The sequence below is a fragment of the Bubalus bubalis genome, chromosome 6, assembly GCF_019923935.1.
Source record: "Bubalus bubalis isolate 160015118507 breed Murrah chromosome 6, NDDB_SH_1, whole genome shotgun sequence".
Lineage (NCBI taxonomy): Eukaryota > Metazoa > Chordata > Mammalia > Artiodactyla > Bovidae > Bubalus > Bubalus bubalis.
In genome coordinates this window covers 22,195,905-22,217,401 of record NC_059162.1, presented here as the reverse complement: position 1 = coordinate 22,217,401, position 21,497 = coordinate 22,195,905, and the positions used below count along the sequence as shown (strand labels likewise).

General features: G+C 46.8%; 1 protein-coding gene across 1 annotated transcript; it reads right to left on the bottom strand.

The window, feature by feature from the left end:
* Nucleotides 1-225: 225 nt before the first annotated feature.
* ACP6 (acid phosphatase 6, lysophosphatidic) lies at nt 226-21,179 on the bottom strand. The gene is made up of 10 exons (XM_006051134.4): nt 20,488-21,179; nt 12,982-13,113; nt 12,731-12,861; nt 11,849-11,928; nt 8,119-8,206; nt 6,605-6,737; nt 5,506-5,606; nt 2,508-2,603; nt 1,072-1,237; nt 226-423 (listed from the first exon to the last, which is right to left on the bottom strand). The coding sequence occupies exons 1-10, from the start codon at nt 20,704-20,706 to the stop codon at nt 280-282; spliced, it is 1,290 nt and encodes a 429-aa protein (XP_006051196.2). The 5' UTR covers nt 20,707-21,179; the 3' UTR covers nt 226-279.
* Nucleotides 21,180-21,497: the final 318 nt, after the last annotated feature.

Genomic DNA, 21,497 nt, shown 5'->3' with positions numbered 1-21,497 from the left:
CAGGCAGATTCTTTATCATCTGAGCCACTAGGGAAGCCTCATGTCACAGGCAGCTGCCATGGAAATCAAGCCACAAAATAGGGTATATCCTTTTGGTCTCAACATTATACCCTTTTCCTTTCAAAAAGAGACCTTAATACACCTATAGGAAAGAAATACCCTTACCTTATGTTAAAGTCCATTAACCCTTGTTCCTGCCTTCCCCAAACCAAACAGCAGGAGGCATTGTGTAAAGGCGTTTTATTTTAAAAATCCAGACATCTTACTTGTACAAATCAATCACTCTCCATTTCCAAGTCCCATCATCTGTGCTTCAGAGCAGAGCATGTGGTATTTTTCTGGGTTTAAGGTATAAACTGATATGGTGTTCAAGAACTTGTCCAGTGGACAGAGCCCATCAGGGCAACCTTTTGGCACTTGCTCCTGTGGAAGAGACGTAACTCAGCAGGGGCACTGGGGACCCTGTCTGACTGTTTTCAGCTGTGTCCAGAGTTCTGAAAGGCTTTGACCCAATCAGATGTGTACGTACACGTGTAACAGCCAAGAAGCCCCCATTAATCAGTCAGCTTCCAGATTAAAAGCACTATGCCCTGCTCATGAAAGTCACTCAATAACTGTTGGTTGAACTGACTGGAAGACACATTGATGTTATACCCCTGGGAAGGCTGAAGGTCTAACCTTAGGGAGTGTTCAGCCTCTGCCCTGGACAGCAACCTGCTGAAGTGGCCAAGGAACCAGAGGTGCTGATACTACACATCACCTCCCAAAGACTTCATCATTAATTTTCAAAACAGGCCTCACAGTCAGGAGTTACATCCTGGGAGAGACCCTCAGGAGAAGAGAAGGGTGGTCCTGTTGTTAGAAGGGTTCTGTGGCAGAACTGGGACATGGTTCCAGCCCCAGCCTGCCACTACAGACCCAGTTCTGCCTTATCCCTGGGCCACAGCCATGAGAGGATCCAGAGAGCTCGTGTACCAGTGGAGACTCCCTGGGCCCAAGCAGGTGACTTGGTGCTAAACCAGGTGGGCCGAGTGGCCCAGCCGCCTCCCAACTATACCCCAGGGGTCTTACCTTCCCTCGGTAATAGAGCTGCACAAACCACTCCTTAGACTCCCGGTGCTGGTAGAGTTCCATGGTCAGGTCCACAGCAAATGGGGGCCATTTGTGGTCAAAAATTCCCAGGGTCATTAAGAGAGGCATGAGGGTCACATCATGAGCTGCATAGAGGTACAGCTTCCTGTAAGCAGAGAACAGTTCTCCATAGTTCTTCACCGCAGGACTCTGGAGGCCAGGATATCGCCTGCCTCCTTTGAGTGAGGAAACCAGGTGACATCTAGAAATCAGTTGAGCCTGGTATAAATCTCCTTTGAGGGACTTTCCTGGTAGTCCAGTGGTTAAGAATCCACCTTGCAGTGCAGGGGACATGGGTTCGATCCCTGGTCCAGGAACTAAGATCTCACATGCTGTGGAGCAACTAAGCTTATGTGCCACAACTATTGGAGCCTGCGTGCTGCAATGAAGACCCAGCACAACCAAATAAATAAATGTGAGGGGAAAAAATACAAAAAACTCCTTTGGCGTAGATGGGCTTCCCTGGTGACTCAAACAGTGAAAAATCTGCCTGCAATGCAGGAGAACCAGGTTAGATCCCTGGGTTGGGAAGTTTCCTCTGGAGAAGGGAATGGCTACTCACTCTAGTATTCTTGCCTGGAGAATTCCATGGACAGAGGAACCTGGTGGGATACAGTCCATGGGGTCTCAAAGTGTTTTCTCCAATATCAGGGGGCTTAGAAACCACCTGGGAGTCTTGTTAAAAGGCAGACTCTGATTCAGTGGGTCAGGCTGCGGTGGAAAATCAAACAATCTCAGGTGATGGTGAAGCTGTTTATTTGCAGACCACACTTTGTTTACCAAGTGTCTTGGACACACATTCCAAATCCATGGTCCCTAACCTGGAGTTCCAGGCACCCCAAAAGTGCCTATGGAGGTTCACAAGCCACTTCCAACATTTTTAAATGCTCAGTACAATTCCTATCTTCCAATATACTCAGTGAAGGTGTTTAAACAATCTATTAAGCAACTATCATTGTTTGGGGCTATTTTAATACCAAATCAGTTCAGTTCAGTTCAGTCACTCAGTTGTGTCTGACTCTTTGCGACCCATGGACTGCAACACACCAGGCCTCCCTGTCCATCCTCCCGGAGTTGTGATGTCCTAATTACTTATTCCATTGGATGCATGTTTAATTCGTTTTAAAAAATGGAAAAATTAATTTAGGGTTCTTTTCTACTAAAATGAAAATTTCGAAACATGGTAGGACAGATGTGTCAGGAAGAAAGGTAGAAATGTCGTGAATGATTCTGGGACACATGGCCTCGAACATCTACTTTCAGTTACCGACGGCCTGGTTCTCACCCTCCTAGAACCTGGGTCCCCTCCCTGTAGCCAGAGCCCCACCGCCACCACCCTCCTCAGTCACACCAAGCCAAGCTGCTCGGCCAAGTACCTGGTCTTGCTGGGCGGAGTGGCAGGGTCCACGACTTTCAGCAGGTTGCTCTCCAGGATGTGGAGGAATGGGCCAACTGCCATCTGAAGGCCCTCCCTGTGGTGAGTAAATGGTACTGAAGTACCCAGTGGGCACTGGGCACACAAGGGATGCAGGCTGCTTCTGCCCCCTGGAACCTTATGAGCCCAGTCAGAGAGCTGAGAAAAGACAAGGGATGCAAGGAGGACAGAGACAGGCAGTAAGGGCGGAAACAGCACCGCCTCAAGTCCGAGGGCTCTCTGCGCACCAAGACTGTAAACAGCAGCAGGGCACAGACCTGGTATGAACATGGCTGAGACGGGAGGGCTGAGGGGATGGCAACCAGGATAAACAATAGAGAACTAGGCCCAAACTGGGAAGGACAGGGTGTAATGAATTCCAGGAATGCCAGAAGGCCCTTAGAAGAGCCATCTGAAGGGAAATGGCCTAAACTACACTTCCTATGTGCCAGCTCCCCTTCTTGGGCATTGAGACCATAAGGACTTTTCTTAATTTATTTGATTTAACAAGTTCAGCACTAGTGCTCTTGGCTTGGCACTGTGGCTCCACCACTTTCATTCTCAGGATGGTCCCCTCATGATCACAGGTGGTTACCTCAACTCAAAGCATATTTGAGAAGTAACAAACAAAGCAGGAACATGGGGGCTAGTAAGCAGCAGAAAGGCTTGGTTTGGGTGACTCTCACTTTTTATCCAAGAGAAGAAAAATCTTTCCCAGAATTCCCAGAACCCAATCACTGACAAAAAGAGTTGCCATGTCTGGCTTAGACCAATCCTTATTCATGGTGACTGGCCACTTTTACAAATCAAGCAAAGTTGAAACAATAGCTGAGGAGTGGGCAACCAATCAGAGAAGGCAATGGCACCCCACTCCAGTACTCTTGCCTGGAAAATCCCATGGACGGAGAAGCCTTGCGGGCTGCAGTCCATGGGGTTGCTGGGAGTCGTGCACAACTGAGAAATGTCACTTTCAACTTTCACTTTCATGCATTGGAGAAGGTAATGGCAGCCCACTCCAGTGTTCTTGCCTGGAGAATCCCAGGGACAGAGGAGCCTAGTGGGCTGCCATCCATGGGGTCGCACAGAGTCAGACACGATTGAAGCGACTTAGCAGCAGCAGCAGCAGACAGCCAATACTATAAGCAGCATATACTTTCCAAGAATTCGTGGAGGCCAAGGCAAGTTGGATGGCATTGTGAAACTAGAACCATTTGTTCCTGAAGAAACATCAGTTTTAAGAAACCAGGGCTAATGGAAAAGAAAGTGGATTGGACTCAGATCTTATTTAAAATGCAGGAGAAAGCAAACAATAGCTGTGGGCCAATTCCAACTCAGCCGCTCATTTTTGTAAATAGTTCCATTGGAACACAGTTGTGCCCATTTGTTTGTGTATCATCTATGGCTGCTTTCATGCTACACGGGCTGAGATGAATAGACACAACAGATAATGCACGGTCTGCAAAGCCTAATATATTTATTAAATATGTGTGTATGGACTTCTCTGGTGGCACAGTGGACAAGAATCCACCTGCCAAGGCAGGGGACATGAGTCGAATACCTAGTCCAGGAAGATTCCACATGCCACACAGCAGCTAAGCCTGTTTGTCACAACTACTGAGCCCTGGTGGCAATTACTAAAGCCCGTGCACCTGGAGCCCGTGCTCTGCAACAAGAGAAGCCACAGCAGTGAGAAGCCCATGCACCACAACTAGAGAGTAGCCCCTGAGGCAACTAGAGAAAGCCTGAGCACACAGCAGCGGGCACCCTGCACGGCCAAAAAAATATATGTAAGTATGCGCTGGTGGAGGGGAAGGCAGTGAGCGACGATTTAGGAACAGTGGGGCCACTTCAGGAAAAGATGAGGGAAGGTGGTCGGTCACAGGAGTGGCAGCGAGCTGAGAGGGTGTGGCTGGAACCTTCCAGAAGCCTGAGGCAAGTGCAAAATGGATGCACTGATTGAGTGGGAGAAAAGCAGGCAGAGGTTCCTACTCTTATGCAAGATTAAGCAAATTCTTGAAATGTTAGCGGTTTTTTCCTCCCACTTCTGTTCCTCAGGACTTCCCCTCGATACTCCCCTCTCTTACCAAGTCACCTATTCTGAGTACAAGCTGAATGCTCTGAACCAACCATTAAAAGGTGTTTTTTTATATTCAGGAAGAGAGATATCCTCCATTCTGATAGTCAGGGAATAGGCCTTCTAAAAGAGAGCCCTAAATACCAGTAAAACAGAAAAAAACACAGGATTGGTGGTCAGAAGATCTGGGTTCAAATCCTGCCTCCACCTCTTGCTAGCTGAGCCTAGGCAAGGTGGCCCACATCTCTCGGGCCCAGTTTCTCCATCTCTAAAGCCAGGACTTGGACTTATCAGGGATAATGATGCCAACCTCATGGCAAGAACAGGAAAATGATCTGTAAAATGATCTATAATGTGATGAATAAAATGAGCAATAATTATTCTTCCTTCAGCAATCCCTGGTACCCCAATGTTGTGAAACTTAAAGCAAAGGAAAAAGTCGGTGATTAAGAGAAACTCAATCAAGGGACTTTCCTGCTGGTCCAGTGGCTAAGAGTCCATGCTCCCTTATGCAGGGGGCCCAGGTTTGATCCCTGGTCAGGGAACTAGATCCCACATGCTGCCACTAAGACCTTGTGTGGCCAAATAAATATATAAAAATAAAATAAATACTTTAAAAAGAGAGAGAGAAACTTGGTCAAGTGGCAGCTCCCAGTTTTGCGTAACAGTGAATGAAAACACTACGTCACCAGTCCCCGCTCCAGAAATGGAAGGACCCAGGGCCAACTCTATTGAGAAGGCCAGCAGAAGGGGGTGAGTTCAGCCTCTGCACACAGAGACGCCAGCTGACAGGTGTGAGCCGGCCTGACGAGTCCCCTTCCCCACACTCTGGGAGACCTGACCAAGTGTGACTGTATGCCGGCAGCTGAAGAGGGCCCCCCATCACCTGTCTTCCCACTGCAGGACGTATAAGGCTGTGTCCACAGCTCTCTGCTCAATTATCCATGCAAACCTCTTCAGCGTGGGGCAGCTCGGGAGGTTGTGCACCTGAAAGGGCCATGGGTACAGTTTTAGAAAGAAACACTCATCCAATGAGCCTGGCGGCGGATCCGCTTCCATGGAGTCCAAGGGGATTGTCTTCTCTCAGAAAAAGACTGGCTCAAAACTCTATGTCCCCAAGGCCTGTCGGAAGCTATTCCTCCAGATCTGAAGGCCCAGAGAAAAATAGTTTTTTCCTCTCTTTCTGATGCTCATCTACTCCAGAGTAAAAAAAATTTGTGTTCTTTTAAGCTAAATAAATAAATAAATAAAATACAAGGCAAGGAATTCATAAATTTTTACTCGGCCTTAATCATCCCCAAAATGATTTCTAAAAAGTATGCCGTATAAATACTTTATCAACTCTTTTTTTTTATAGCCTTAAACCTATTTTACACATAAGCATAAGGTACATTTCTGCCTTCAAGGCACACTGTCATCTTCACAAGAGAAGGAAGGAGGATCCAGGCTGCACAGCCTTTGGGTGTCTGACTTCTGAATCTGGAGCAGCATTTCCCATTGTGTGGCCTTCAGTATTTATTAGGAAAAAAAAAAGATTCTAGGGCTAAACAAGCTTGAGAAAAACAGAATTAAAGATTAACCAGTTTTCTTTACCACAGTGCTCTCGGGTTCTCTAATAGGCTGACGTGCATATAGACTCTCCAAAAAGTGATACAATAAAGAGGCATTCCAAACTTTTTAGACTACAATCCCTCCCTACTCACCACCCACCCCAGCCCTGCCTGCCCACATTATACACACTTGCATCATGGGTATTCTAGTGAATATGCTTCAAGGAACTCTGGTCAAGAGTTAAAATGTCTACACTCCTAATCTGGTGAGGAGTCCACCCTACCCCCCAGTTCCCAGGTCCATTCTGCCAGCAAGTTCTTTCACAGCTGCCTCCAAGCCAGGAGGCCTCCACCCGCTTCTAACTCAGGAGCCAGCCCACCAAGCCTTACCCAGGCTCCCCCCATCCTCCCAGAGCCCGAGGACAGCCAGCCCACCTGCTCAGCAGCCATGTTGTCCAGCAGGACGAGGAAGTCCACTTCATCACTACTGGCAATGCCCATCCCTTCCTTCACTTTCTTCAAATCCTCTGAGATTCCTGGCTGCAAAGAAGCAGCCTGCCTCCGGCCTCTGCAGAAAAAATTAAAAAGTTATTCCTTATATTTCTTTATACTGTATGGTTATTAAGTTTACAAAGTATATCTCATTCATCATTTAGGATCTTATTTAACTTTCAACAACTCATTGGGGTTAGCTAGTATAATTGTTATTTTAAAGATAGGTAAACTCTACAAAATCCAAAATCACTGCAGATGGTGATTGCAGCCATGAAATTAAAAGACACTTACTCCTTGGAAGGAAAGTTATGACCAACCTAGACAGCATATTGAAAAGCAGAGACATTACTTTGTCAACAAAGGTCCATCTAGTCAAGGCTATGGTTTTTCCAGTGGTCATGTATGGATATAAGAGTTGGACTATAAAGAAAACTGAGCACCAAAGAATTGATGCTTTTGAACTGTGGTGTTGGAGAAGACTCTTGAGAGTCCCTTGGACTGCAAGGAGAGCCAACCAGCCCATCCTAAAGGAGATCAGTTCTGGGTGTTCATTGGTAGGACTGATGCTGAAGTTGAAACTCCAATACTTTGGACACCTGATGCGAAGAGCTGACTCATTTGAAAAGACTCTGATGCTGGGAAAGATTGAGGGCAGGAGGAGAAGGGGATGACAGAGGATGAGATGGTTAGTATCACCGACTCAATGGACATGGGTTTGGGTGAACTCCGGGAATTGGTGATGGACAGGGAGGCCTGGCGTGCTGCGGTTCATGGGGTCGCAAAGAGTTGGACACGACTGAGTGACTGAACTGAGCTGAAACTCTACTAGGCCAACTGACTTAATACATACTAGGGCTAGAATAATGGATTTTCCAAATCCCATTCTAGCATTCCCTTCTATTATACCCAAAACAATGCAAGCATGGCCAGGTCTGCTTGAAAACACGTCTACTTCTTCTGGGGAACACACTCTACATATTGTAAGTGCAATCCCAAAATACCTGAAACCTGAATAGTGCCATCAGCTCCAAACCCATCTATCCTACACAGCAGCACGTTGGTAAGAGAAGGGGAATCTGTGTCTTCTTTGGCGTGCCCATCTAGATTTGCAGTTAATGACTGGCTTACTCATCTTTTCCATAAGTTTCTTCAGTTATCCCATCTGAGAGCCCAGGACTGAAGACAAAGGACAACGCTTGGTAAATGGTGAAGCCCCACGCATGGCTGTATACACCATCTCTCAGCCCGGCGTGTGGGTCTCCCTGATGTCCTGTACCTTCACCATGAGCCTGTCCTGTGAGCAACAGCTGCCTCCCGTCCTAGATATCTGATGTCAGACCCAAGTAATGCCATCTCTCGCATCCATTATCCACTGGCACAGCCAGTCTGCTGGCAGAGGTGGTACAATGCTGCCTATACCCCCACCCTGAGGAACAAGAATCAGAGGCAGTTACCTGGTTCTTTTCCGCAGGTTCCAGCAGTATTGGTAGTTGGGGTACAAGACTTCCGAGCTTGCTTCGTCAGTGTGGATGACGATGGGTCCTGGAAGGAAGGTGGGAAGCACAGGTGGGAAGAGGCTTCAGCTTGTTCTTCCCAGCAGCTCCATCCCCTTCTTCTTCTCTTTGTATACACAGATGGAGCTGCTCCCAGAGGCCGGCCATCATCCAGGTTACTCCTTAAGGACAGTGAATGCCTTCAATATGCCCTGGCTTTGCCAACAGGAGCTCCCCTGGGGTCTGAGAAAGCACACAGCAGCCCAGTTCTGTCGAGCACAACCTCTCCTGCTGGGCTACCTATATCCTGGAGAAGGCACAGACCTGACCAGACTGGCACATCCATGCTCAGTCGTGACCCTTTGCCACCCTACGTACTGTAGCCTGCCAGGCTCCTCTGTCCACGGGATCTTCTAGGCAACAATACTGGAGTGGGTAGCTATTTCCTACTCCAGGCACATCTATGATGCAGTCCAAAAAAAATGCCTGCCTCAAAATACTACCAGCACTTGGAGATTCTAACAAATGGGCCATCCCTTACTTTAGCAGAACAAAGTGATTTTCTTGCTTTGCAAAGTCCAATCCTATAGGCCAATATGGGCTTTCCAGGTGGCACTTATGGTAAAGAACCTTCCTGCCAATGCAGGAGAAGTAAGACGCAGGTTCAATCTCTGGGTTGGGAAGATCCCCTGGAGGAGGGCATGGCAACCCACTCCAGTATTCTTGCCTGGAAAATCCCATAGACAGAGGACCCTGGCGGGTTACAGTTCATACGGTCACAAAGAGTCGGACACGACTGAAGCAACTTAGCATGCATGCATACACCAGTATGGTGACTTATGAAACAATCTGAGAAAGGCGCCCACAGGGTCACAAATCCTCTGAGACCCCATGGCCTTGCCCAAAAGAAAAGCCAGGCTTCTAGACGCACTAGCAGGAACCAAAGATTAGACTATAAACAGTGTTTCTTACACACCTCGCAGCAGCTTGCTCCTGCTCAGAGTTGACAGGTACCCTTGTCTCCTGTCAATGCCCAAGGGAGGTGCTTTAACACCTTTCCATGCTTTGCTCTGCACCAGCGTCCTGTTCTACACAGCTCAAGCCTCTTCTTCTCTGATGGCAGAGGAGCTTTATGGAATTCACTGAGGTCAATCTGTGGAATGATTGCTATATTATGTGGTCAGTCACTCGGTTGTATCCAACTCTTTGCAGCCCCATGGACTATAGCCCACCAAGCCCTCAGCCCATGGAATTTTCCAGGCATGAATACTGAGTATGTTGCCATTTCCTACTCCAGGTGATCTTCCGAACCCAGGTATCAAACCTACGTCTCTTGCGTCTCCTGCATTGGCAGGCACATTCTTTAGAGCCACCTGGGAAGCCCTCAGGTGAATCCAAACCCCAAAGACCTACCATTCCCAAACAAATTGCTGATAGTCAAAACCTCAGGATTAAAGAGCAGCCTACCGTGACTTGAGCAGAATACCAGAAGTCACACACTTGGCTGGTCTGGACAGGAGGAGGAAATCAGACTGTGTCATGAGTTTAGCCCTGAATCTACAACCAACCAGCAGGATGACTCTGGGAAGTCACTTCTCTTCTTTGGGGCTCACATGTAAATTGAAGGGGTAAGACTAGTATCGGCAATTTCCAACTGTTTCTAAAGCAGTGGGAGCTTTTTTCTCCCACTATGAAATAAGGTAATAAAAGGGGTTGAGGGCTTCAAGGTAGGGGTCTGAAGCACGGTGTACTTGCATGCCCCATTCCACTCCTTTTCTGTAGTTCCTGACCCCTCTGAAGAATCCTGGAGTTCTGCAGGACACATTGTAAAACAGACCTCATGATCAGAGGCCCTCTCCAGATACCCAAGTCTTCTGAGAAGCAAGATGGCACAAGAGTGAAAAGTATGGACTGGGAAACCAGACTGCCAGAATTTGAATCCCAGCTCCTCCATTTACTAGCTTTGCGTACCTCAGACAGTCCATTATCCTCTGCCTTAGTTCTCTTATCTGTAAAACAGGGATGCTACCTACTTCACAGGGTCATCACAAGAATTAAGTCAGTATCTGCAAAGCTTAGAACCATGTTTGATGTATAGCAAGTCCTTTAAATGTGAGAATAATAGTAACTATGATTTAAGCCTCTAATTAACACATGGTAATTCCTACCTGGTACCTGCCATGACTGTCTGGATAACAGACCTTCAGTTTATGATAAATAAGGTATATTTGAGCTGGCACTCAGATATGTGTTGAAGGAATGAATGACCAAATGATACAGAACAACACCCTCCAGCCCTTCCCTACCAGCCTGATTCTCTGGAGCTTCCTCAAAACCTTCTTGGACTTCACTAGGATTTTACTCTTGAAACAATATCCCAAAGTTGAACCACTCCCACCAATGTTAGCACCTTGTGGGGTTCTTTGGTCTATCCAAATCCCATGATACTGGCCAAGGCAAGGAAGTAGTCAGGACACAAGTCAAGTTGGAGTGTGAGGCTGTCTGAGTCCAGCGCAGGGAGAGGCTACCAGGCGGCCACACCAGCAGTTGGTGATGATGCCACTTCCTTCCTCGCAAGAAACCTGGGGCAGCCTGAGTCTGAGGCCCGCCTGTAGACCAGGCTGCTACCAAAAAACACCCTTTCTACATCACTTATGGTTCTGGGGACAGGACATTTGCCTTTCAGAAGCTGGGCAAGTGAACAGTTTTCAGAAGGCCATGCACCATAGACTATTCCTAAGCTCAGGGGCTCCCAAAAGGTAAGGAGCAGGCCACCCTGTGTGCTCTGTTACTCAGGCTGTTTGTGTTCAGCCAATGTCAGCCAGAATTAGCAGCCATACCCAAATCAGCTAGGGGCAAGGCCAGTCTCCTTTGGTCTGGAGGTTCTGTACCTTACACATTTTTTAAAAGCCTGATGGAAATTTTACCTCGATTTGAGATACTGCTCAAGAAGCTAAATAACGTAACAAGAACTTTGCCTTATGGCATCATTTGAGTATTTTAATATTGGCAAGGTCATGATGATCTGAAACTCAGACCAGTAATTAAGTGTAAATTTCAATCTATTACAAATGACAAAATGCAGCTTCACCTGATGGTCAAAAGCCCTCAAATACAGGGAAAATAATAAACGTAGTCCTCGAGGGTGGAAAGTTGCAGAACCCACTAATGTGATCATTCACTGACTGAATATGTCAAAACCCAAACTCAAGTTAACCTTTCCTTAACTGGGAAAGGCCATATGGGACACTGTTACCACCTGGGTTATGCTGTGGATTATCACCAAGACCAGGGCCGTGGCAGCAGGCCCGGGTCCCAGTGAAGAGTTCCTTTTAGTGTCTTTCCTTTCCAGCAGTGTCTCAACTAAACAAAAAGCCCCAAGTATTGTTTGAAAAACTCTGGCTGCAGCTACCTTATGCAGCTTGTGTAGACACTTGAGAGAAAAAGCCAGGAGCCAGGGGTGCGTCGGAGCAGCTGACATGTTGGTGTAGGGGTGAGGTCAGGCTGGCAGATGCAGCGGCAGGCCAGACAGGGAGGGGCCCGCCGCACAGCTGGTACACCAGAGGCCCCAGGAGCAGGAGGAGAGAGACCCAGGTGGGACAGACATCAAGAGAGAGAAAGCAGGGCTTTGGAAGCAAGACGAAAAGGCACCTCAGGGACGGGGGCTGACTTGTAGACCCTGAACTCGAACCTTCTTTTTGATGCTGGAAAAGTCCAGCCAGCAAACAGCGGGTAGACTCCAGGTTCCGATAGATGTTAGTGGAACGGATGCTGGAAACAAAACAAAAACATAGAGAAACTCATAGAAGGAAGATTTACATGTGCACACTACCTTACTCCACAGAGCACTCACAGGCTTTCTAAACTACACAAAGGCAGCTGCTACAGCGTTAGTCACTCAGTGGTGCCTGATTCTTTGCGACCCCATGGACTATAGCTTGCCAGGCTCCTCTGTCCATAGAATTCTCCAGGCAAGAATACTGGACTGGGTATCCATTCCCTTTTCCAGGGGATCTTCCCAACCCAGGGATGGAACCTGGGTCTCCTGCACGGCAGGCAGATTCTTTACCATCTGAGCCACCAGGGAAGCCCCAAAAGGGAGCTACAGGGCCAGGAAATACCCTTTCTCTCTCTGTGGGATGGCTGCCCAAGGGACCTGAGGGCCAGTGAACATGAACTCCAGGGACCACTTGTTCTCCGAATCCTATCATATTAGGGTAACTGTCCCCAGAATGCCTAGGAGGTTCTAGCAAGGGAATGCAGCTTCTTGTATACCCTTGACCGAAGAACGATTCTCCTCTCTCAGGGAAGGTCGTCCTCTTCGACCAAGCACGCAGCATCAGGAGGGATACACGCAGAGCAGTGAGAGAGGAAGGGGACACCAGCCTAGCCAGCCAGATGAGCCAAATCAACCCTGGCGATCAATGGGGCGACAGGCTGCAGCCACATCACCCTCACATCTCCCACCTAGACTACCTCGGATGAGAGTGGGAACCACACAGAGGGTTAGGACAGGTTTTCTCACACTCAAGACCTGACACTGGGTGCTATATTCCTTTCTCAAGTGACTCACAAGACCTCCAGTGGGTTGAAGGTTGGCGAAAGAAAGGGGATGTCCTCCACGTAGTTCTTCCTCAGCCTCTCCCCGAGGGCAAACATCTGCTCCATGCCCACCTTGGTCAGCTGTCCAGCAAACATGCCCCCCTGAGGCGTGGGAGGGGAGAGAAGAATGAAGAAATCTCACAGCCTGCTAAAGAACCTCAGCCCAGGGCAGACCATCACAGCTCTGCAAGGCGCTTCAGGGAGCAGGAAAGCATCGCTCACCTTCAGCGTGGTCTCATGATACTGAGAGTCGAAAGGAGAGTGTGGTTTCGGGCCACCAGCAAGATTGGTGACTGTGTATTCAAGCTGAGTTTGGGGTGGGACCTCTAATAGCTGGGGCTTCCACTCTACCTGCTGTGAGCACAAAAAAACAACACATTGCTTAAAAAGGTTCTGGAAACTTAAGAGCGTTAACATCTGGCAGCACATAGCTAGAATCACACTGATGGTAGACAAGCAACCTTCCCAAGGATGGGAAGAAGGAAAGAAACTTCCACTCCAGCTCCAATTAAGGGAAGAAATGATTGCAATTTATTATTCCAGGTGTCCTCAGCCCAAGTCCTGTGATTGCCACACTAGTCCTCACTGCTGAGGGTCTATTGGCACCAAGCCCAGACTGAAGTAAAGGGGAGAGGTGGTCAGAGGGCCTGGCACCTAATACTTGGTGAATGAATGAATGAACAAATGAATGAATATAATCCAATCTCAGTGACCATATACTTGTAAGAATGTTTAAGGAATCAACCTGCAGGGTTTTGTGGCCCCTCGTTAAAGACTCTATTTAATGCCCCTTGAACTACTACATATATCTCTTCCTTTCATCCAATTTCTCAAACAAGTAGCTGCCCTCTAAGAAACCTTCACTTTTTACCATCTTCCTTTACTCCCCGTAATCTGGCTCCTGCCCCAGCTGTATTGGTTTTCAAAACATAACAAGTAGCTATAGGCCTCCTAGTTGCAACAGCCCATAAAATTCTTACACTCATTGAGTTGGATGTGATGACTCAATTTTAAAAACAAGTCTTTCCTTCTAATTCCATATGCCAGCTCCTCTTCCCAACTTATTATGACTCTCAAGGCTACCCCAATTCTAATCCCTAGAACTCAAACCTGACTCTTCCCATTGCTCCACCATTTCCACCCCAAACCCTGTGGATCACTGGCTAGAAAAAAAATGTCACTTCCACTGGTCCTTCTTTTATATTATTATTAGAGTATAAATCCTTATTGTTGTTGTTTGTAGTCGCTCTGTCGTGTCCGACTCTTTTGCAACCCCATGGACTATAGCCTGTCAGGCTCTTCTGTCCATGGGATTTCCTAGGCAAGAATACTATAGTGGGTTGTCATTTTCTTCTCCAGGGGATCTTCCTGACCCAAGGATTGAACCCATCTTTCCTGCATTGGAACTACTGAGCCACCAGGGGAGCTTCATAAAACCTTATTACTAATACATGAAAAGATGCTCAACATTGCTCATTATTAGAGAAATGCAAATAAAAACTACAGTGAAGTACCACTTCATACCAGTCAGAATGGCCATCATCAAAAAAAAAATCTACAAACGGTAAATGCTGGGGAGGATGTGGAGAAAAGAGAACCCTCCTGTACTGCTGGTGGGAATGTAAACTGATACAGCCATTATAGAAAACAGTACGGAGATTCCTTAAAAAACCAGGAATAAATCTACCATGTGACCTAGCAATCCCACTAGTCGGCATATACCCTGAGAAAACCACAATTCTAAAAGATACATGTACCTCAATATTTACAATAGCCATTGTAAAGAGCAGCAATATTTACAACAGCCAGGACATGTAAACAACCTTGATGTCCATCAACAGATGAATGGATAAAGGAGTTGTGGTACATTTATACAATGGAATATTACTCAGCCATAAAAACGCCTGGAGTTTCTCTAGCTGAAGCAGGAATGGGAACTCAGAGCCCCAGTCACTCAGCATCCCTTTAGCCCACAGGCTCTACAGAATGGTTTGAAGGCTATCAGATAGATCACAACTGAATTGGAAAGACTCAACACAGAAAAAGCCAATTTCAAGATGTCTGTACTAGAGCCAGTGAGCGCCTAAGGGCTCATCTAAGGCAGTCAGAACAGAAGGGAATTCAACAGAACAGAATTCAAGACATTGCGTCAATCCTGGCAAGTAAGTAGATAAAAGCTTTTTTTCCTTTTTTTTTTTTTTGGAGGCTATATTGGTAGGTGAACAAGAAAGAATAAAGAAAAAAATTACTTTGATTTGGAGTCTGGGTGCATGAGGTGGTAAGGGGTGATGGAGGTACTTCTTGACTAAAACTGAGGCCAAGACAGAAGAATAGTTAACAAACTGAGTTCAGTTTTGTACAATTTAAGTTTGAGATATCTCCTCTGAGTTTCCAGCATTCCCAGCATATTCCCATAACTGGAGTCCGTTTTGTCTCTCTTCTTCATCACACTGTAAACTCTTTTCTTTTTTATAGCTGAGACTGAATTATCCACCCATGTAAGCCCAGTGTCTGAGCACAGGTCCTGACACCAGGTCCATAAGGCCTGCTCAGCCACACTAAAAAGTCTTCTCCGGTTGGGTGTACCCACCAAGAGAGGACCTCTGGTTCTCCTAGGAGATGACTCCTGAGGGCTAGGTCACATCAAGACTAAAATACCCATTTTCAGACTCAAGAATGGATGATACATCAGTTCCACACAGTGTCCATCCCACATACATACTGTCGTTCTTGTTCCTGTTTTTCAGTCCAGAGTCAGTAGCAAAGAGTAGCTTTATAATTTTATTTATTTATACTCCATTTTCAAGAACTAACTTGAAGTACGTGGTAGCAATACCTAAAATATAGCAAGGTAACCAATTTATTTATTTATTTTTTGGCTGCACCACGAAGCTTGTGGGATCTTAGTTCCCTGACCAGGGACTGAACCTGTGCCCTCAGTGGTAAAAGCATGGAATCCTAACCTCTGGACCAACAGGGAATTCCCAAGATAACCAATTCAAAGTCGAAAAGAAAGACAAAAAAAAGTAACCAAAAAAATGGATAAAGCAATAAAGTTTCTCAAAAAATATTAATACATGCTGTGAAGATCTATATACTTACTGTAGGTGGGCCAAAAGATTCAGCACTAAGCTTTTTGGCTTTTATGTAAAAGGAGAAACCTGATCAGCTAGACAAGCTTAAAGATAAAAGCAAGCCAACTGTTCAGGAGAAGCACACCATTTCTCAAGTGAACAGACAAATTCCTCCCAAGGGTCCTCATAAAGAGGATAGAGTTAATATAATGAACATCTTTTCAGTAGTCACAGCAATGAGTTTTGTGGGATTGTTTCTTATTGTTCCCTCGACACAGAATGATAGCATCTCACCAAAGCACATTTCCATTAAGACAATACTATACAGGGATCAATATGTTACATTCCAGGTAAAAGGAAAAAAAAAATCTACATAAAAGTAAACAAAAACTTCCAGGTGTAGTTTTCAGAATAAACTAATGATTTGAAAGCTTGCACACTCCACACTACTGTAGCTGGAAAAGTTTTTTAAAGTTACTGATGCCTGAGCCCCACATGGGTTAATCACATCCAAATCTCCCAGGGATGGGGCCTCAGTTTTTTTAATGCTACTCAGTCTAGATAATTATAAAGCTTCACCAGAGAAGCTTTTATCATGACTGGATGCTGAGTCAATTAAATCAGAATCTCTGGGAGAGAGACCTAGGCTTCAGTATTTTTTAAAGTTCCCCAGTTGAATCCAATGTCCCACCAAGGTTAAGAACCACCACTGCACAGGAATTAACGGACTGACTGGCACATCCTTTATGTAATGCTTCCTGAAAACCACTTATCTTAGCTGAGCTTTGAATAAGTGTTAATCTACAATGATACTGACATCATCCTTCCCAGCCCACCTGACATTATTCTTCCCGGCTCATTTACACTATAGAATAAACATGGACTCTAATGTCTTCATATGGAGAAGGCAATATCAACCCACTCCAGTACTCTTGCCTGGAAACTCCCATGGACGCAGGAGCCTGGTAGGCTGCAGTCCATGGGGTCAAGAAGAGTCAGACATGACTCAGTGACTTCACTTTCACTTTTCACTTTCATGCATTGGAGAAGGAAATGGCAACCCACTCCAGCGTTCTTGCCTGGAGAATCCCAGGGACGGAGGAGCCTGGTAGGCTGCCGTCTATGGGGTCGCACAGAGTCGGACATGACTGAAGCGACTTAGCAGCAATGTCTTCATGAACTGTGGAGTTTGAACGCATTGGACTTTATTTTCTAAAAACTGGAGTCTTCCTGGGTTGGGGCCTATCTTGCCATGAAACAGAGAGAAGCTGACAAAATTCCAAAAGTAGGGTCAAATTTATCTTTGGAAAGCATACTTGGATCTAATCTAACAATCAGAAAAAATGACCAATCAAGTTCCAGAGTTTTATTTCCAGAGCACAGATACAATACTTTTAGGAAGACAGGTTAATTCATCAGTCATTCAATCATTTAAAAAAAAGCTCAATAAAACATCTAGTTTTAAACAATGATATTTTCTAAGGATTTGTGAGATAATGAATGCATTGATTTGTCATGTGTTTATCTATAAACCAGTCAGAAGTCTGGAAACATTTACCAAAGGCAATTTTAGTTTTAGAACAGCTGTTAAATAGTCCTTCCTGACTCTAATTAATAGCAGAACCAGGAAGACTAGAAAATCCCATTAACGACCTCTATCAAACTGGAGCTTGGAAAAAAAATCCTGATAGCCAGAAACAAGTCACAGGAGGCTGATGACACCCACTCATAGCCTAAGTTGAACAAAGGTTGGTTATATCCCTTGCTTTTATGCTTTATACATAATAACTAAAGGCGTTCAGTGCATCTACATAAAATCTGAAAATGTGAACAGGCCTGAGTGGTAATGTGCCTTGCTGCTGCTGCTGCTGCTAAGTCGCTTCAGTTGTGTCTGACTCTGTGCAACCCCACAGATGGCAGCCCACCAGGCTCCCCCATCCCTGGGATTCTCCAGGCAAGAACACTGGAGTGGGTTGCCATTTCCTTCTCCAATGCATGAAAGTGAAAAGTAAAAGTGAAGTCGCTCAGTCATGCCCGACTCTTAGTGACCCCATGGACTGGAGCCCACCAGGCTCCTCCGTCCATGAGATCTTCCAGGCAAGAGTACTGGAGTGGGGTGCCAATTGCAAAATGAGACCAAGGATTCAAATGCACCATATTTTGTGGCTACAAAAACAGAAGATGAATGAAGCCGGCATTCTACCTTAGCTACCACTGCCCCTTCCAACATAAGGGCAGAGATACCCATCACACACCCACTGGCTCAGGAGAAAGCCCTAAAAGATTCTAAATCTTTTTCCGGTTACTTAAGGGAACACATATACTGTCTGAAAGAGGTCCAGGCCTACACATTCAGACTTTTATTCTTGGGCTCCAAAATCAATGCAGATGGTAACTGCAGCCATGAAATCAAAAGACGCTTCCTCCTCGGAAGAAAAGCTATGACCAACCTAGCTGCTGCTGCTGCTAAGTCACTTCAGTCGTGTCCGACTCTGTGCGACCCCTTAGACAGCAGCTCACCAGGCTCCCCTGTCCCTGGGATTCTGCAGGCAAGAATACTGGAGTGGGTTGCCATTGCCTTCTCTGCCCAACCTAGCTAGATAGCATATTAAAAAGCAGAGACATTACTTTGCCACAAAGGTCCATCTAGTCAAAGCTATGGGTTTTCCCAATAGTCGTGTATGAATGTGAGAGTTGGACCATAAAGAAGGTTGAGTACCAGAGAACTGATGCTTTTCAACTGTAGTGTTGGAGAAGACTCTGCAGAGTACCTTGGACTGCAAGGAGATCAAACCAGTCAATCCTAAAGGAAATCAATCCTGAATATTCATTGGAAGGACTCATACTGAAGCTCCAATACTTTGGCCACCTGATGCAAAGAGCCAACTCATTAGAAAAGGCACTGATGTTGGGAAAGTTTGAAAGCAAGAGGAGAAGGGGATGACAGAGGATAAGAAGGTTGGATGGCATCACCGACTCAATGGACATGAGTCTGAGCAAGCTCTAGGAGATAGTGAAGGACAGGGAAGCCTCGCATGCTGCAGTCCAAGGGGTCGCAAAGAGCTGGACACAACTGAGCGACTGAACAATTCTATACCAAGAATAAATGGAGAAGAAAGGGGAGTACATAAGAGATGGGCTATGTACAAAACTAGAAGGAAAATTTAGTGACCTAATATAAAAAGGCAAAGTAAGAGACTGAGAAAAGATCCAAATATTCAAATAAGGAAAGAAAGAGAAGGAAAGGAGTGAAGTTCAGGTTCCAGATAGAATGTGGAATAGCCATCTAGAAAGGCTAACTAGAAACTTGATAACGGAATTTAAGTGCCTACAAAGACTTATTATGTGGGAAATGCTTTGAGGTTTGATTTCACGTGTGGCTAGCTTTAAAAACTGGGTTTTCAGTTGTACACCGTGAGTTGTAGAACCCTGAGGACTTCTTAAAAGCAACTGTCATGAGTATGCCTAATATCAATTTGGACATCCTGCTGAACCTGCTCCAACATCAACCTGGAGAACCAACAATGCAAAAGCACCCCACAGGCAAGTTTGCCACCTGGATGCCTGGGAATTCCAGGTTGCCTATTTATCTTCATTAGGAAGACAATTCTTTAATCACAGGCCTGCCTGCTATGAAAGGCCAGAGATCTTTACTGGGTCTTCCCAAGAATCAAACCCAGAAAGGATAATCATCTTCAAAACCAGCTATTTGTTCTTTATTCATAATTATCCTGAGCAAAACCAGGTGGATTTTAAGACTGGTCAATTAATTTTGTTTTTTCCTGCCTCAGATCCCTTCTACAGTAAGTTTAGGATCCCAGAATGAAAAAGGAGAGCCCCAAGATACAGCACTTGTTGCCCAAAAAATCCTCAGGATCTCAAATGGTCTCCAGCAAACCCGGAGAGAAAGTTGAGGTAAAATCTGTTCCCAAAAGTGGTGTTGGTTTTGTTGTTTAGTCGCTAAGTCACTCCAACTCTTTTACAATCCCATGGACTATAGCCTGCCAGGCTCCTCTGTCAATGGGATTTTCCAGGCAAGAATACTGGAGTGGGTTGCCATTTCCTTCTGCCCGGCTCTTTCCCACCCAGGGAATTGAATCCCTGTCTCCTGCATTGGCAGGAGCCACCATTGAGCCACCAGGGAGGTCCCTTCCCAAAGGCATTATTAACCTTTTATCCACTGTGATCCTAATCAGGTTGGTTCCTGTCACAAAGGTCCCTGCAACTCTTTGACAACCATTAAAATGGTCACACAGAACTACATTACACCCTTGTACTCAAGTTCCCACAAATATTCACTAGAAATACAGTTTCAGGCTCCCACATCTACTGAATCCGCATTTTAACAAGATCCCTAGGCAATTTATACGCACCTAGGGAAGCACACTACTACTAGCTGGGCTACATCACAGCCATGGGAAGTTTCCGGGCTGTCCCACAATCCGGGTGTCCGAGGGGGCTGGGGTGGGGGGGGCGGTTGGGGGTACATGATAAGCACCTTTGTTCACACTGTTTTCCCTTCGTCAGGACCCAGTCCGAATTCCCGCTCAGTGAGAGTTAAATTCCAAAGTTGGTGTGCGTTGGGGCAAAGACCCTGGCCCGCCACTAGCTGGCCACACAGTTCTCGCTCCCCAACCGTGCCGGTCTCTCTCACCTGGTTCTCCTGAGGGAGCGGCTTGAGAGGGCTCCGCGCCCCGTGTCGAAACACGACTTGCACCATTTTCAACTCCAACAGGCTTCGGTCGACAGGATTCTGCTGGTCCGCCCCCCCAGGCTCGGCCAGGGCCACCCGCCGCTGGTGGAGGCAGTAGGTTAGCGAGGTCAGGACGCCCACGGGGGCCCACATGCGCAGCTTGAAGACCCGGGAGATCATGGTGGAAACCCCTCGGCTGCCCTTCGGGGTGAGAGTGCAGAAAGCGAATACAAGTCCCCCGCGCGCGACGGGGCTCAGCAGCCTCCCCTAAGTTCCCAGGAACCGGAGGGTGCACACATCCAGCCGCCCAGGCTGCGACGGCTACGACTCCCAGCTTTGAAGGGGACCCAGATTGGGCGCAGCGAAGACTTCCCGGGAGTTTTAACCCGGGTCGGGGTTGGCCGCTCCTGCAGCAGACTGGGCGGGGATACCGGGAGCCGGGAGCTCAGCTCCTGATCTTTCGTCCTCTAGGGAACATTAAACTTATATTTCAGGTTCGGCCTCCAGCACTCTTGGCGGGACAGACACACGCCCTGACTTCCTCCGTGGCAGTGGCTCCATTAACAAAGACCGCTGAACCCCACTTCTTTATAAGCAAGCTGCCAGCCACTTTCTCACCTACCCAGGGACTTGCCCCAAGTGGACCCACGCAAAGGAGCACGGGAAAACGAGTCCCGTGGTGACGCCTGTCCGGGGACTGTAAGTTGCGAGAACTACAACTCCCACAAGGCTGCGCGCCGTGGGCCCTAGCTGGAGGTATTACCCCGCCCTCCGCAGTGGGCCTAGCCCGGTAGGCTAGCAGGTTGCAAGTCTCCGGGGCAGGGCGGCCAGTGTGTGGGAATGAATTGGCGAGTTTGCTAGGCTGATTGGGTAGGAGACATGAAGAAAGGGGTAGATAGAATTGAGTAATGTAGATCATCTATTTGGAGTCTAGGGAGCACAGAGGACTTCCTTGAAGTTGAAGTTACTGA